Source organism: Gossypium hirsutum, chromosome A02 (assembly GCF_007990345.1).
Source record: "Gossypium hirsutum isolate 1008001.06 chromosome A02, Gossypium_hirsutum_v2.1, whole genome shotgun sequence".
NCBI classification, from domain to species: domain Eukaryota; kingdom Viridiplantae; phylum Streptophyta; class Magnoliopsida; order Malvales; family Malvaceae; genus Gossypium; species Gossypium hirsutum.
The window spans coordinates 18,895,144-18,911,526 of NC_053425.1; the positions used below are offsets into that span (position 1 = coordinate 18,895,144).

At 35.9% G+C, this 16,383-nt stretch overlaps 1 protein-coding gene across 8 annotated transcripts in view; it reads left to right on the forward strand.

Moving 5' to 3' along the window:
* The window catches only part of LOC107951124 (BEACH domain-containing protein B), a 30,481-nt gene extending 14,559 nt beyond the window's left edge, over positions 1 to 15,922 (forward strand). For 3 of the 8 annotated variants that reach the window (XR_005906223.1, XR_005906221.1, XR_005906224.1), the window contains exons 27-41: positions 380 to 495; positions 1,418 to 1,879; positions 2,023 to 2,236; positions 2,914 to 3,135; positions 3,293 to 3,766; positions 3,864 to 4,175; positions 4,266 to 4,718; positions 4,830 to 4,876; positions 4,981 to 5,074; positions 10,835 to 11,041; positions 12,823 to 12,948; positions 13,050 to 13,421; positions 13,545 to 13,776; positions 14,190 to 14,940; positions 15,485 to 15,922. Coding sequence is in view for 1 of the 8 variants with exons in the window: in XM_041082971.1 (XP_040938905.1) it covers positions 380 to 495; positions 1,418 to 1,879; positions 2,023 to 2,236; positions 2,914 to 3,135; positions 3,293 to 3,766; positions 3,864 to 4,175; positions 4,266 to 4,718; positions 4,830 to 4,876; positions 4,981 to 5,074; positions 10,835 to 11,041; positions 12,823 to 12,948; positions 13,050 to 13,421; positions 13,545 to 13,776; positions 14,190 to 14,875 (4,017 nt within the window). In the remaining 7 variants the exon portion in view is untranslated. Of the gene's footprint in view, positions 1 to 379; positions 496 to 1,417; positions 1,880 to 2,022; positions 2,237 to 2,913; positions 3,136 to 3,292; positions 3,767 to 3,863; positions 4,176 to 4,265; positions 4,719 to 4,829; positions 4,877 to 4,980; positions 5,075 to 10,834; positions 11,042 to 12,822; positions 12,949 to 13,049; positions 13,422 to 13,544; positions 13,777 to 14,189; positions 14,942 to 15,263; positions 15,335 to 15,484 lie in introns of those variants that run through there. The other 5 variants (XR_005906218.1, XR_005906226.1, XR_005906220.1 and 2 more) reach the window with 5 other exon arrangements.
* Positions 15,923 to 16,383: the final 461 nt, after the last annotated feature.

Below are 16,383 nucleotides of genomic sequence, written 5' to 3' on the forward strand. Positions count from 1 at the left end.
GTACCAACTTACTTGAGAATGTGTCTATATTATATTTATCCTTGGTTTATCTGCCCTGTCATGGGAATTTTTTTTCTTCCTATTCTCTTTGTCAAATTCCTAACATACCCAATTTAAATATGTGCATTTCCATATAAGATGAAGATTATGTTATCCTTTATTAGATATTTAGGCATTCAAACATTTGAGACTTTAAAAATAGTTATCCTTCCATGAAAGACCAAGCAAGATTTGTCTTTGTGCGTCCTCATTCTCACATACAAACATGTTTCTACAGTGAAGTATGCTTTATGACTTGTCTTGTCTTTCCTACTTATGTATTTTCTTTTTTCTTTTTCGGACTAAAGATTGATATTATTTTGTTCTCTGTTTCTTACAGTTTCCTGCTAATAGCTCTGATTCTTATCTGGGTTCTTTAGAGGTTGAAAGCCAGAAAGAATATGACTCTTTGTTGCATGAGGTCTTGCAAGGAGAATTTGATGACAAAGTATCTGGGTACTGCCAGCTTGATTTTCATTCATTATCTCTGAAACTAATATGTTTTGTATTATCTGTTTGTGCCGTAATTGTGATGAAATCTGTGTGGGTGATTGAAATTAAATGATTTCTTCGAACTATGGTCCAATCTGTTTGTCTAGTCACTGCATTGAGGTTTCCTTTTATTTTGTATGACATTGGCCTTTTTTAATCTTCTATCTTTTCTTAACTTCAAAGTTAGAGATGATTGGCTATTCTACTCTTCTAATCTTTTCATAAATCCTTTGGCATTGTTCTTTTATCTTTTATTTTCTTTCTCTGGTCAAAAGCAAATAAAGTCTTGTTTTGCTTTTCTAGTTCAGGACAATGGACTATTTTCATTTTAGTAAGGAATGACTAGTGATTTTCTGGTGAAAAAGATTTACCCCCTTGTTTTCTGCAGGATGTATATATATGGCTCTGCATAATTTTCTTAATATAAAATCCACCGTTCACTATAGAATTTTCACTCTATGGGAATATCAATTAATATTATTAGGAGAAGTAGAAGCAAGTGTTTACTTTATACAATTTTTAAGAAGTTCTTATAAGCTTAGAATTTTCTTGTGATGATTTAGGGTACTAGTAGTTGGCATTTGTTTCTTTCATGAAACAGAATGATGAATATCAAGTTGGCTGAAACTTCATAACAATTGGATATTTGTCTTACAGTACAATGTTCATGCTTTCCTTGAGTATGTACTTGTTGGAATGGTAGTTGTTGCTTTTTCCCTTTGTGCACCATCCAAAATGGTGTTTGAAACATTGCACGGTTATTTTTACTAGAAGCTTTATAATTGAACTCAACCTCATATGGAGATTTATGAAGACAGTATTCTTCCATCATATAAGTTGTCCAGTAGAAAGTAACTTCATCTTGTTGTGAATTTTCCATTCTCAGAAATCAGGAATCTTATGGGCAGGCAGTGACAAGTGGAGAGGACATACCTATTGATAATTGGTGGAACTTATTTGACAATATATGGGTTGTTATTAGTGAGATGAATGGAATGGGTCCAAGCAAGACAGGACTCAGAAATTCAGCATCTGTTGGTCCATCTCTTGGCCAACGAGCACGTGGCTTGGTAGAATCTCTTAATATTCCTGCTGCAGAAATGGCTGCTGTTGTATCTGGAGGCATTGGCAATGCATTGAGTGGAAAACCAAATAAAAATGTTGATAAAGCCATGGCTTTAAGGGGGGAAAGGTGTCCAAGAATTGTCTTTCGACTTTTAATCCTATACCTCTGTAGGTCCTCCCTGGAAAGAGCCTTGCGCTGTGTTCAACAATTCACCTCACTGTTGCCTTGCTTTTTGGCCACTGATGATGAGCAAAGCAAGAGTCGATTGCAGCTCTTCATCTGGTATTTTTTTAATGCCCAAGTTTCAATATCTTGTGTGTCATACAACCATTTATCTTGAGGTTTAAGAAAGGATATGGATTAGTGCTTTCTGTTGCCTTATGCTTGTTCCATGAAGTGTAACAATAAAATAACATGGTGCTCAGGTCTTTGCTTGTTGTACGATCCCAGTATGGATTGTTAGATAATGGTGGTCGTTTCCATGTAATAGCACACGTGATTCGAGAAACTATAAACTCTGGAAAGTCAATGCTTGCTACTAGCATGGTTGCCCGGGATGATTCATTTGATTCAAGCAGCTACTCAAAAGAAACAGGCTCTATTCACAATCTAATTCAGAAGGATCGACTGCTTTCGGCGGTTTGTTCTGAACTTCAAATTTATCATCTTTTGTTTCACTAAGATTTGTTGTTTACTACCTGTTTCAGTCAGATGGAAATCACATCTTATATTTATTTTCTGATCTTATATTTCAAATGGTTGACAATATTCTGGAATTAGGAAGTTCCATGAATGTTTTGCTATACTAAAGTTCCATTAGATTACAAATGGTTCTCATTCTATTTTCCCAAAGTTTGTGTTGTTTATGTAGACCGTAGTTACACTAGAGATAAAAACCTGGTTTCAATTGATATTTTGATAATTCAACCCATATGATATCCGCATGGTTTCAAGTGATATTTTGATTTTTCAAACTATTTCTATTAAGTCTCACTTTGATGGAAGAAATAAAATGAGATATGAAATGGTGTAAAACTCTGCTTTGTTGTTTACTCTTATGAACATTTTGGTTCTCTGAATTGAGAAAACTCTTTTGACATATCTCTAAGGGTCAATACCAATAACCCTCACGGAGATATCAAATATGTGCATTGCATGTTTTATTGATGCTGCCATTGCAGGAAGGCAGGCAAATATAATGCTAACACTGAATCTGTTGCTTTTTTTATGTGATGTTTTTTCAACTGGCTTTGCCATATTCTGCTGCCCCCTTTTCCAGGTTATCCCCCATTCAGTTCTCTAGTTTCTTGATTCAGGTTTCTGACGAGTCTAAGTATGTAAAAACATTAGAACACGACCGTAGCAGACAGTTGCAGGAGCTTCGTGCTACAATGGGAGAAAATTCTTCTTTAGAAATTCATAACCAGACGGCATTTGAGGATGAGATACAAAGTAGCTTACACACTATTCTTGCTTCAGATGAGAGGAGAAGGGCTGCATTCCTGCTTGCGCAAGAGGAGCAGCAGCAAAATGCTGCTGTATGTTAAATGATTTTTTCTATTTTGGAACATGCTCTTTCTTTTGGTCCATAGTTTTTTTAATAGGTTCATTGTCATTGTTTCATTTGCTTTCATTCCTTTTATTACTTTTGAATCTTGTGCTCATGTGTGTAAATAATAAATTTTGCTCTAACAGGAAAAATGGATGCACATGTTACGAACTTTAATCGATGAAAGAGGTCCTTGGTCTGCCAATCCATTTCCAAATGGATCTGTGATACACTGGAAACTTGACAAGACAGAAGATACATGGCGCCGTAGACCAAAGTTAAGACGGAATTATCATTTTGATGAAAAGATGTGTCATCCGCCTTCCACTTGCCCTAGTAATGAGGCTTCTCTTCCCAGTAGCGAGAACAAATCTAGTTTTGTTGGGCACATTCCTGAGCAAATGAAGCAGTTTCTGCTCCAAGGTGTACGCAGGATTACTGATGAGGGGTGCTCTGAACTTGTTGAAAGTGGTGCTGAACCAAGTGTACAGTCGGTTATTCTTGAGGATCCTTCAGACAGTCACAGTGTGGAAGTAGTTAAAACCATCAATGATCAGATGGATATTGTTCAAGATAGAAAAGAGTTTTCAGCACCTTCACCTGAAACTGAAATTAACGAGGTACATCTTATTTGTGGTATAAGAACAGTCAATCTGTGTTATTTTTTCTCATTAAAACATATGGAATTCATTGTTAATTTGCGGTTTGATGTTGCAGGTTGTTATGTCACTTCCATGTGTGCTTGTGACACCAAAAAGAAAATTGGCAGGTCAATTGGCAGTCATGAAAGATGTCTTGCATTTCTTTGGCGAGTTTATGGTTGAAGGTACAGTAGGATCTTCAGTTTTCAAGAACTTAAATGCATCAGGCCATTTTGAGAGGGGTGATCTAAAGCCAAAGTCTATTAAGTGGTCCATTCCTCTTGATATAAATTCTGAGAAGGGGACTTTTGACAATGTAGAGGCCGAAACTTTGCATAAAGAACAATTGAAAAATGTAAAGCGTTATAGGAGATGGAGTATTGGAAAGGTAGGGAACCATAATTGTCTCATTTGTGCTGCATTGCTTGTATCTCTTATAATTAATTTAATTTCTTCTTGTTTACTTTGATGGCCATAGATTAAAGCTGTTCATTGGACTCGGTATTTGCTTAGATATACTGCTATCGAGATTTTCTTCAGTGATTCAATTGCTCCCTTATTTATAAACTTCGCATCACAGAAGGATGCGAAGGAGATTGGAACCCTGATAGTCTCTACCAGAAATGAGCTGTTGTTACGAAGAGGAAGTAGTAGGGACAGGAATGACCTTATTTCATTTGTTGATAGATGTGTGGCATTGGAAATGGCAGAAACTGCAAGGGAGAGCTGGAGGAGGAGGGATATAACGAATTTTGAGTATTTGATGATTCTCAATACACTTGCAGGAAGATCATATAATGATTTGACTCAGTATCCTGTCTTTCCTTGGATTTTGGCTGATTACTCATCTGAGTTTCTTGATTTTAACAAGTCATCAACTTTTAGGGATCTCTCCAAGCCTGTTGGAGCACTGGACTCAAAACGGTTTGAGGTCAGTTAATTTTGCCTTTTTTTTAATGAATGGCGTACTTAAATACTAATCCTCTACATCACCCTTTTCTTTTTCTTTCCAAATATTTCATTATAATGCTTCTTGATTCAGGTGTTTGAAGACAGGTATCGGAACTTCTGCGATCCCGATATACCCAGGTAATTTTTAATCCTGGTTTCAGTACATTAAGTAGTTCTCTCCTTTAGAGTTTGATTAATTAATTTTGTCTTATTGGCTGCTGTGCTTGTACTTCCTGGTGCAGTTTCTATTATGGATCTCATTACTCAAGCATGGGGATTGTGCTTTATTACCTCCTTCGGTTAGAACCTTTTACGTCTCTTCACCGTAATTTACAGGTATCTTCTTCACGGCATCACAAATTTAGGTATCTTATGATGTACGGTATGTAAATCGACGTCCTCTGATAATGTTATATGATATAAGAGGAGGAAAGAATATCTGGTGATCGGACTGTTTCTTTGGTGCAATGATGTTCAGCTAATAAACTTCTGTAAAACACTGTCAAAAGCACTTTTTTCAGTGTGATCTTTTGTGAAAAAAAGGATATTTTCTATTATATTTTCCACAAGAGATTACATACATATTTATACACATAGTTAGCCGAACTAAGGTAACTTTACGCTAGGAAACAGAATAATTGTAGGGATACTGTACAGCCTTAAAGTTAGGGATAGAATATTTTTAGAATCATATTTGATATACTCAAATATTCTGAAATCTGACACTCCCCCTCAAGCTGGGAAGTGGATATCATCCATTCTCAGCTTGTTTACTAATTTCTGAAACAACTTCCCAGACAATCCTTTGTTAAGTATATCTGCTAGTTGTTCATCAGTGGACACAAATGGAGTGCAAATTAAGTCACTGTCCAGTTTTTCCTTTATGAAATGTCTGTCCACCTCAACGTGCTTCGTTCGATCATGTTGAACTGGATTATGTGCGATATTGATAGCAGACTTATTATCGCAATACAACTTCATTGGACCTTCCCACTTGATCTTCAAGTCTTCCAATATAATCTTTAGCCATAGCAACTCACAAACTCCAAGAGCCATTGCCCTAAATTCAGCTTCTGCACTAGATCTAGCCATAACGTTTTGTTTTTTACTCCTCCAAGTCACAAGGTTGCCTCCTAGGAAAGTGCAGTAACCAGAGGTTGATCTTCTATCAACCATAGATCCTGCATAATCTGCATCGGTATAGGCTTCAAGGGTTAAATTTTCTCCTTTTTTAAATAAGATTCCTTTGCCTGGCGTGCCTTTTAAGTACTGTAGAATCTGATATACAGCACTAAGATGTGATTCCTTAGGATTGTGCATAAACTGACTTACAACACCTACTGCATAGGCAATATCTGGTCTGGTATGGGACAAGTAAATAAGCTTCCCCACAAGTTTTTGATATGACCTTCTATCAACTGCTGTATCTTCTAATACATCTCCGAGTCTGTGGTTCACCTCTATGGGTGTCTCTGTTGGTTTACAGCCCAACTTGCCTGTTTCTGTCAACAAATCAACTATGTATTTTTGCTGAGATATGAATATTCCTTCCCGAGAGTGTGCCACTTCAATACCAAGGAAATATTTTAACTTACCTAGCTCTTTGACTTCGAATTCTTTTACTAGGCATTTTTTTAACTTCTCCATTCCTTTTAGATCATCACCAGTCACAATAATATCATCAATATAGACTAATAAAGCAGTCACTCCCCCTGAAGATGAATGTTTTACGAATAGAGTATGATCTCCTTGACTCTGTTTATATCCCAACTTGAGCATCACTTTGGTAAATCTTCCAAACCAAGCCCTCGGGGACTGTTTTAGTCCATATAAAGCCTTTTTTAGTCTGCAAACTGCCTGTCCTGTATTTGGACCGAATCCTAGAGGAACATCCATATAGACTTCCTCCTCAAGGTCACCGTGTAAAAAGGCATTTTTGATGTCAAATTGCTGTAATTTCCAGCCTCGGTTGGCAGCTAGTGACAAGAACACTCTTACAGTGTTCATCTTTGCAACAAGGGCAAATGTCTCAAGATAGTCTATCCCATACATTTGAGTGTACCCTTTAGCAACCAACCTTGCTTTGTACCTCTCCAAAGAACCATCTGACTTATATTTCACTGTGTACACCCAGCGACATCCCACCGGTTTCTTTCCTTCCGGTAATTTCACTAAGTCCCATGTCTTATTTTTTTCAAGAGCTTCCATTTCAACCTTCATGGCATTTCTCCAATTCTCATCTTCTAATGCCTCGAATACAGTTTTAGGAATGGAAATAGAATTTAGGCTAGTAAGAAAGGCTTTGTGGTTATGGGACAAGTTTTTGTAAGACATGAATAGGTGCAAGGTATGTTTTGTACAAGCTCTAGTCCCCTTTCTAATAGCAATGGGAAAATCATCTAAATCTGTAGTATTAGAATTCAAAGTAGGTTCAGCAGTTACCTCAGGTCGTATAGGAGAAGAAGATGATTGAACTTGCACTGGTGCCTTCTTCCTTGAGTAAACCAGTAACGGACGAGTAGTGTCCTGAATTCCTCTTGGTGATTTGGGTGTACTAGGCTCAGTTTCAGGTTGTATAGGGGTCATTGTTTCAAGTTGGGCAGGTTGGGTAGCAGGCAAGGTCTGAGTGAGAGTGTTTGATTGCTGGACAGGAGCCGGAATGGGAGTGTTTAGAGCTGGAATGAGAGTGTTTGGTTGCTGGACAGGAGCTGGAATGTCAAGAAGAAAGAATTCTTTGTCCTTATCTTCTGTGAATAAGATCTCCCCCTGAAGATAAGGACAAGTGAAGAAATTTTCTTGTTCAGCAAAAGTAACATCAGCTGTTACAAAAAAAAATTGTGGCTGGATGATAGCACTTGTACCCCTTTTGAGTGGAAGAATATCCAAGACACTTGACAGCCCGTGGATCAAATTTCCCTCTATTTTGAGAATGAACTTGGACAAAGGCGACACAGCTAAATACTTTGGGAGTAAGATTATTGGAGGTATTGAAATCAGGAAAAAATTTGGCTAGAACTTGCATAGGACTTTGAGATTCAAGGACCTTTGTAGGCAATCTATTTAACAAATGAGTAGCAGTTAGAACAGCCTCCCCCCAGTATTGTTTAGGGACCTTTTTTTGGAACAATAGGGCTCTTGTAATGGCTAAAATGTGACCATTCTTTCTTTCGGCTACACCATTTTGTTGGGGTGTACTAACACAAGAAAACTCATGTATAATGCCTCTTTCTTGAAAATATGTTGAGAGGAATTGATTGAAATAATCCTTGGCATTGTCTGACCTAAACCTTTTTATTTCGGCCCCAAATTGTGTTTTGATCATGTTGTAAAAAATTGGAAAGACAGACCTAACATCAGATTTTTGTTTTAAAAGAAAAATCCAAGACACACGAGTACAATCATCAATAAAGGATACAAACCACCAAGCTCCAGAAATATTTGAAATAGTGGATGGCCCCCAAACATCACTATGAACAAGAGTAAAAGGAGTGGATGTTCTTTTATTGCTTACTGGAAAAGAGGTACGTTTATGTTTTGCAAGTTCACAGATATCACAATGAAATTTTTCAACAGTTAATCCTTTGAATAGTGAAGGAAACATAATTTTAAGGACTCTAAATGATGGGTGACCAAGGCGAAGGTGATAGAGCCAAATTTGGTCTTTATTGGTTTTAATAGACTCAGATAAGAGATAAAGGTGAGGAATTCAAAACACTAACTTCTTCACTGGATTCTTCAAGATAGTATAGGCCATTTATTTCCTTAGCATGTCCAATCATCCTCCTCGTATTCTGGTCCTGAAAAAGACACAGATTGTGATAGAAAACCACTTTACAGTTAGTCTTTGGTAATTTTTTTAATGGATAAAAGATTGGTAAATAATTTTGGAACATGAAGGACATTTTTAAGAGTAAGGTTTTTGTTTATAACAATATCACCTTGACCGGCCACTGTGATCACAGAACCATCAGCTACTGTTATTTTTCTACTACTAGAACAAGGTGTATATGAAACAAATTTTTGTGAGGAGTGGGTCATGTGGTCTGTAGCTCCTGAGTCAATGACCCAAGAACTTTTGGTATCTGTATTTGAGACTTTAGAACTTTGAGGAGAGGATATACCTGAAAAGGTCAAACTACAAGTACCTGTTGAAGAAGTTTTTTCCAATGATCCCAGCAAATTTTTTAACTTCTCAATTTCTTCTTTATTGAATTCAATAGGTAATTCCTGAGAATTGTTTTTTTTATCTAGCTATCTAGCTGTATTTGCTCGTCCTTGTCCCTTTGATTGTCCACCTTTTTCTGAAAAATTTGTACATTCTATCTGAAAAAGTCTTTAGTGTGACGAGCCTTTTTGCAGTAGGTGCACCATACGAAATCCTTGTTAAAAGACTTTGTACATTCTATCTGTCTATTATCTTCACTAGTTAGCTGCTCCAGGCCAAATCTCCTCTCATTTACAGCATTAGTAACCAAGGCTGAACTATCCACTTGATTGTTCTCCACCATAACTCCTCTTCTTCTTCCTCAGTACGAACAATTGCAATTGTTTCATTTAGTGATGGTAGTTCCTCTTTTCCAAGTATTTGAACTCTTACTGCATCAAACTCAACATTCAGTCCAGCAAGAAAATCATAAACTCGATCCTTTTCAACAGACCTTTTCAGGAGTGCTGCATCTTCACTGCACTTCATCTGAATGCACTGGTAATGATCCATCTCTTGCCACAAACTTTGCAACAGATTGGAATACTCCGTGATTGATCGACTTCCTTGCTTGGTGGATGAAATCTTAGTCTTGATTTCATAGATTTGAGCAGCATCTCGAACTTCAGAATAAGTCTGCTTCACAGCTTCCCATATTTCTTTGGATGTGCTAAGAAACATGCATGAATCACTGATTTCTGGCATCATAGAGTTCCATAACCAAGACAGTCTTGTGCATCCCAAGCATCAAACTTAGGGTCCCCTTCTTTAGGTCCAGTTCCGAGTAAGTGACTCAGCTTTCCTCTTCCTTTCAAGAAGGTAAGAACCAGTTCGGACCATTTTAGATAATTTTTTCCATTTAGCCTGTAGGCTACTTGGATATTTTGAAACTCACTCATTGGATTTGAGTTGTTTACAGAAATTTCTGAGCCTTCCCCAGTGTTACTGGTCTTGATAGTTTCAGTCATGTTGTGTCTGTACAACTTCTATAGACTTGAGGACTGGTTGGGAGTCAGAAAAAAAAAACAGGCTAAAGAAACCGGCTAAAAAATCCCAGAAATCGGGCTAAATAACAGGCTCTGATACCATGTGAAAAACAGGATATTTTTTATTGTATTTTCCACAAGAGATTACATACATATTTATACACATAGTTAGCCTAACTAAGGTAACTTTACGCTAGGAAACAGGATAATTGTAGGGATACTGTACAGCCTTAAAGTTAGGGATAGACTATTTTTAGAATCATATTTGATATACTCAAATATTCTGAAATCTGACATCTTTGCAAAGTGCGCTTTTTTGGGACAGGTAGCAAGTAGCAATATATCTTTTATTTACTCTCGTATGGAGGGAAGTTGAGTACACTTAAATTATCATTACTTGAAACGTTCAACTGCAGGAATTGACCAATATGGTAGTCTCTCTATTTAAAGGAGAACATTAAGTAGTACAAATGACTAAGATACCCTTTAACCTTAATGCTTAACACGGGTGGAAATTATAATCTTAGGTTTTTGCCTGGAAAAAGCACAGCAGTAGTTTTATGAATAAATATTATGAGATAATATTAGCATTTAGTTTTTCAAGGGCATGATGAATGGTAGAGTTATGGGTGAACTTTAGCTATTAATTGATAAGTCATTGCAGTAATGTCATACTAAATCTGATAAGTGTAAAGTCATTGCAATAGTGTCACACAAAGTCTTATCAGTGTATACTAGTAGTCATAGGTATGAATGCATTAAATATGGTTCAAATACAGACTTATGAATAATTTACTTTTCTCATTCAATGTGTCCTATATGCAATTTGGTTTCTTTCCTCTTTTATCACTTAAATTGCGTTGATTCTTGGTTTACAAGCTCCACTAATTTATCATTTTTCATCAGGGTGGTAAATTTGACCATGCAGATCGTCTTTTTCAAAGCATTGAAAGCACATATAGAAATTGCCTATCTAATACAAGTGACGTGAAGGAGTTGATTCCTGAGTTCTATTACATGCCCGAGTTTCTTATCAATTCGAACTCTTATCATCTTGGGGTGAAACAAGATGGCGAACCCATAAATGATGTTTCTCTCCCTCCCTGGGCTATGGTATGTGAATTCCTGTTGAGGATGTCAAGTTTCATAAATTATATAGCGACAAGTTTCTGAATAGGCTGTTTCAGCTTCAAGAACTATTTGGAGTTTATAGTTGTCCTTATATTGCTCGAGAATTATTTAGTAGTCAGAAAGGTTATTTGATTTGTCTTAAGAGGAATAAATACATATGATGCTTGGTTACACGGGAGAATGTCTATAAATTCTGTCAAGGAGATAGAGACTTCTGCAACAAAAATCTAACAGTTTCATTTTAGAATGTTTCACGGGCTTGTTTTTCCAGTAGCTCCTTTTTCTTGCTTAGGTTGTCCAATAATTCGTATCATATCAAATTCAACCCTTGATTAGGATTGTGATTCTAACTGTGTGGGTACAGAGTTTTATTGTTTGTACAGGGCCTGTCATGAGAAATATTGTAGAAGTAACAATTATCAAGGCTCTAATGCTTTTCTAGATATTCCATAATGAAATATGTTTATATTGATTGAATTTTGAATAAATCTATTCATGAGATTATTTATGGGGAAAAAAAAAAAGAAAAGATGCGCAAGATTATATATTAGGTGTATCTGGCAATACTTTTGCAAGAGTAAAAAGCCACATAAGCAGATAAGCAGAACGAGCATATTTTTTACCTTTTTTTAATAGGAAACGATTTATGTTATAATTTTTGTTGACATGATAATGGAGATGAGTATGTTAACAATGACTGAGTAAGTTGGGATAATGGTGAATCTTGCAATGAGAGGCGCTTTGCAAAGATTTACAAAGATGTGGCTCATTTCCCAGAAGGACAGAAAGACCATTGGAAAATGAATAGAAAAGAAAACCTTGCCTGTTTTATACAAAATCATACAGAAACAAATGAATGAAAATTCCTAGGGAAGATAAGATAGAATTATTTAAGATAAGTTAGCATTATTTTTATTTTCAGACTGCAACACGAATTAATATGTAACCTTACAAAATTGAATATCTACCACAATAGGGTGTGGAAAAAATAGTGGATGATGGTTGGAAAACATTGTCATGTTTCCCTTAGGCTTTGCTTGGTAGAGTTGAAAGAAGATTGGAAAGATGGAAAATTGAAGGGGTAGAAAAATAGAAAGATAGAAAATAATTTTTTTTCCATAGATGTGCTTGATAGGGAAGATGGAAATTTTGAAAGAAAAAGTAGTTTTCTGTCCATCCGTTGCTTGGTAGAGTTGAAAAATAAAAGGAAAGAAAATAAAGCATTTGAAAAATGCATAATTTTGAACTAGCATAGATCTCTCTCTCTCTCTCATTTTCTCTCCTCTTATCATTCCAATTTGGAAGGATTGGTTTTTCTATATTAGTATAGAAAACCATCATCTCTCCTATTTTCTTTCCTCTCAATTTACTTCTCTACCAAGCACACTCCAATATTATTTTCTTTCCACTTTTCCACTCCCTCCTTTCATACTTTTCCGCCTAACTTAGCACATCCTTAGTCCTATGAGATGAGGAGTGAACTTTCTAGGAGTTATGCTTCTTAATTTGATGAGAATTTGTGAACTAGACTTGCTCGATACTTTCAAGATTTCTTTAGTAACTTTGTATATGTGTGTGTTTTCATATATCTTTGTAAACTTTTTTAAGACTCTTTTTTCTGGGAGTTAAGCTCCCATTGACTCCTTGACTTGCTAACCTGAAGAATCCTTGTTAATATATGAGTTGGAATTGTATTTTGCTGAGCATTTAGTTTAACCCTAGATGGCCTGCTAAGAAATTTACTTCTGCTTGCCTTTTTGTAGGGGTCACCTGAATTATTTGTTATTAAAAATAGAGAGGCCCTTGAAAGCGAGTATGTTAGCTCAAATCTCCACCACTGGATTGATTTGGTATTTGGTTACAAGCAGCGCGGAAAACCAGCAGTGGAGGTATTCTGTGGAAAGACGATCTTCCGACAACCAAATATTGATTTTCCTTTTCTATTCTTTTGACTCTAAACTGTCTCATTTAAAATATACCTGGGTTGCAGGCTGCAAATGTCTTCTATTATTTAACTTATGAAGGTGCTGTTGATCTGGACTCTATGGATGATGAGTTGCAGAAATCAGCAATTGAAGATCAAATTGCAAATTTCGGTCAGACACCAATCCAGATTTTCCGCAAAAGGCACCCAAGAAGAGGGCCTCCAATTCCAATTGCTCATCCTTTGTATTTTGCACCTGCTTCTATCAATTTGACATCTGTTCTTTCCTGTATAAGTTATCCACCATCAGCTGTTTTGTATGTTGGATTATTGGACTCCATCATTGTCATTGTGAACCAGGGTCTTACTTTATCTGTTAAGATGTGGTTGACAACCCAACTTCAGTCTGGTGGAAATTTCACCTTCTCAGGTTCTCAGGTTAGTTCTTAGTTATAAGTTTGTTTTTTTTAAAAAAAAAAAAAAAAAAGAAAAGAGTCTTTTGGATGTCGTTCAAATTACCTTTGATGTATTTTTGTTTAAGTAACTTTTCAAAATCCGCAGGATCCCTTCTTTGGAGTGGGTTCTGATATTATCTCCCCTCGTAAAATTGGGAGCCCTCTGGCAGAAAATGTTGAACTGGGAGCACAATGCTTTGCGATAATGCAAACACCAGCTGAGAACTTTCTGATATCATGTGGCAATTGGGAAAACAGCTTTCAAGTCATATCTTTGAGTGATGGAAGAATGGTTCAGAGCGTACGACATCACAAAGATGTTGTCAGCTGTGTTGCAGGTATTTTCTTATAAAGGAATCTCGTAACTGCTGACAAAAGGAATGTAAAGCTGAATTCTATTTTTAAACCTCGAGTTCCTAATAATAATTGCAATCTGCTCAAAGTAATCATTTTTTTCTTTGTGTAAAAATGTTTCTTCTTAAAGTGGGTTACATTAGCAATAATGAGAAATAAAAAAAAATTCAAGTAGTGATGCTAAGATGGTTTTGTAATTCAAAGGTTCCATAGGGTATTGATGCGTAAAAGGAAACAAAGAGACAGACATGAATATAAAACTTGAGTTTTATCATCTTATGAGTCTAGATGAGGATGATCTGTATCTGTTACATGCTTTTTTTCCTTATGAATTGTTAGTTTGTGTTACTAGTGCTTCTTGGAGTCTGGTTTCACTAGTGTTGATAACCTACTGCAGTTACAGCTGATGGAAGCATTCTTGCTACTGGAAGTCACGACACTACAGTCATGGTGTGGGAAGTTCTCCGTGTCAGAATCCCAGAAAAGAGAGTTCGGAATATGCAGACAGACTATGTCATTACTGAAACTCCCTTCCATATTCTGTGTGGTCATGATGATATAATTACATGCCTGTATGTCAGTGTGGAGCTTGATATAGTTATTAGCGGGTCAAAAGATGGAACTTGTGTTTTCCATACCTTGAGAGATGGAAGATATGTCCGATCTTTACTACATCCATATCGAAGTGCATTATCAAAACTTGTAGCTTCTCGGCATGGACAGATTGTACTTTATTCTGATGGTGATCTCAGTTTACACCTCTATTCTATTAATGGAAAACATCTTGCCTCTTCAGAATCCAATGGGCGTCTTAACTGTGTTGAACTCAGTGGGTGTGGCGAGTTTTTGGTTTGTGCTGGTGACCAAGGACAGATTGTTGTTCGCTCTATGAGCACACTTGAGGTTGTTCAAAGATATAATGGGATCGGGAAGATAATAACTTCCCTAACTGTAACTCCAGAAGAATGTTTCTTGGCCGGGACAAAAGATGGAAGTCTTCTTGTGTATTCTATAGAAAACCCTCAACACCGTAAAGCTAGCGTCTCCCGGAATCCAAAAACCAAAGTTTCTTTAGCAGGCTAAGCAATGATTCAGGATTGGAATGACTGGTTTGACAATTACGGATTGATTGGCGGTACTGATCTCAGGTATTCTGCTCACCAATGTTTTTTTTCTAGTCATTTCTTTCATTTTGATATAATTCTTAGCATAAGCTTCATTCTTTAAGAATACTAATCTACTACATGCATGTAGTGATGACTATTTTCAGCATGTAAGATCAAAATCTGCTTAATATGGTTTATGTGTCGTTTCTTTCATTTTTTATGTTCATATTGATACTATACATGTGTATACACAGTCCAGATTCGTACCTTGGACCTCAAACGAACAGAACTAATGCTATATATTTGCATGCATTCAGAAAATGGTGTAACAAATTTAAGTGATTATTTTACTTGAATATTTCTAGGTATTTTAGAACATGTTGGAATGTGTCAGAAGGGTTTCACTGCTTATCAGTATTAGACATAGGAGACTCAGGTTTGCTAAATCTTGGCCTGAAAAAATAACTTAAAAGCATTTAGTTGCAGAATTTGAGCTCAATATCCTACTTTTATTTCAACAAATGTCTGGCATTTTATGTTCTGTTTTCATCTTTTTCATTTGCCTTTCTTTTCCAATTTTTAACAGGAAGCATTTGAAAAGCCTATCCATTCCATTTCCAGGTACTGGGGCCATACTGATCTATATATTTAGCACATGAAGAATACTGATTAGTCTTTCAACAGCGTTTTATTATCCAACATACAGGATTCTTACCTATTTTGTAACATTAAGAAATAGGAAGGTAAGATGTGCAAACTTTTTAGAAATTCAATTGTCTATTTTAGATCATAACAAGGAGCTGAGACAGAAAATGTGTACAATATTATTCTGAACTAGGTTAGGTTTCAATTCTTTTGTATTACCAACTCTCTCAGCTCATATATATACTTTTTCTTTTTTTTGCTTTTATAAATAGAAAAATATCCAAAATCTCAACCCAAACTTTGTACATGTATGCAACAATGCCTAGTTCAGAATGAGTAATTTTCGTCACCACCTTTGAATGAATAGATAATTCATAAATCCATGTCGGTTTTTTTTGTATTGTGTCGTGACATTATTGTTTTTAGAGTATTTTATATATTCATATAATTTGTGATACGGTAGTGATTTTATATAGTGTTGCGGGCGGCGTTCTGTATACTGGTGTCTTGTCCATTTTATGGTTTTGTGTTGTGCGCTATCATGTTTAATCTTTCCCAGATCTATATAGGGACGTTTTATGATGTTTTCTGTTTGATTAAAGTACTTGAGAGGTCTCTGGGTTGGATCAAATTAGTTGGATTAATATAGTACTTATACCATTAAAAAGAATTAAATAAGTTTATATTATAACAGAGTCCGTTATTTATAATATTATTTTTCAATTGTAGTTTAATGTCAAATAAAAATTTTCATTTATAAAATCTAACTTTAAAAATTTTAGTTTTGTTAAATAGTAAATGATTTTTTTAAATAGTAAATGTCAGTTTTATTTCAATTTG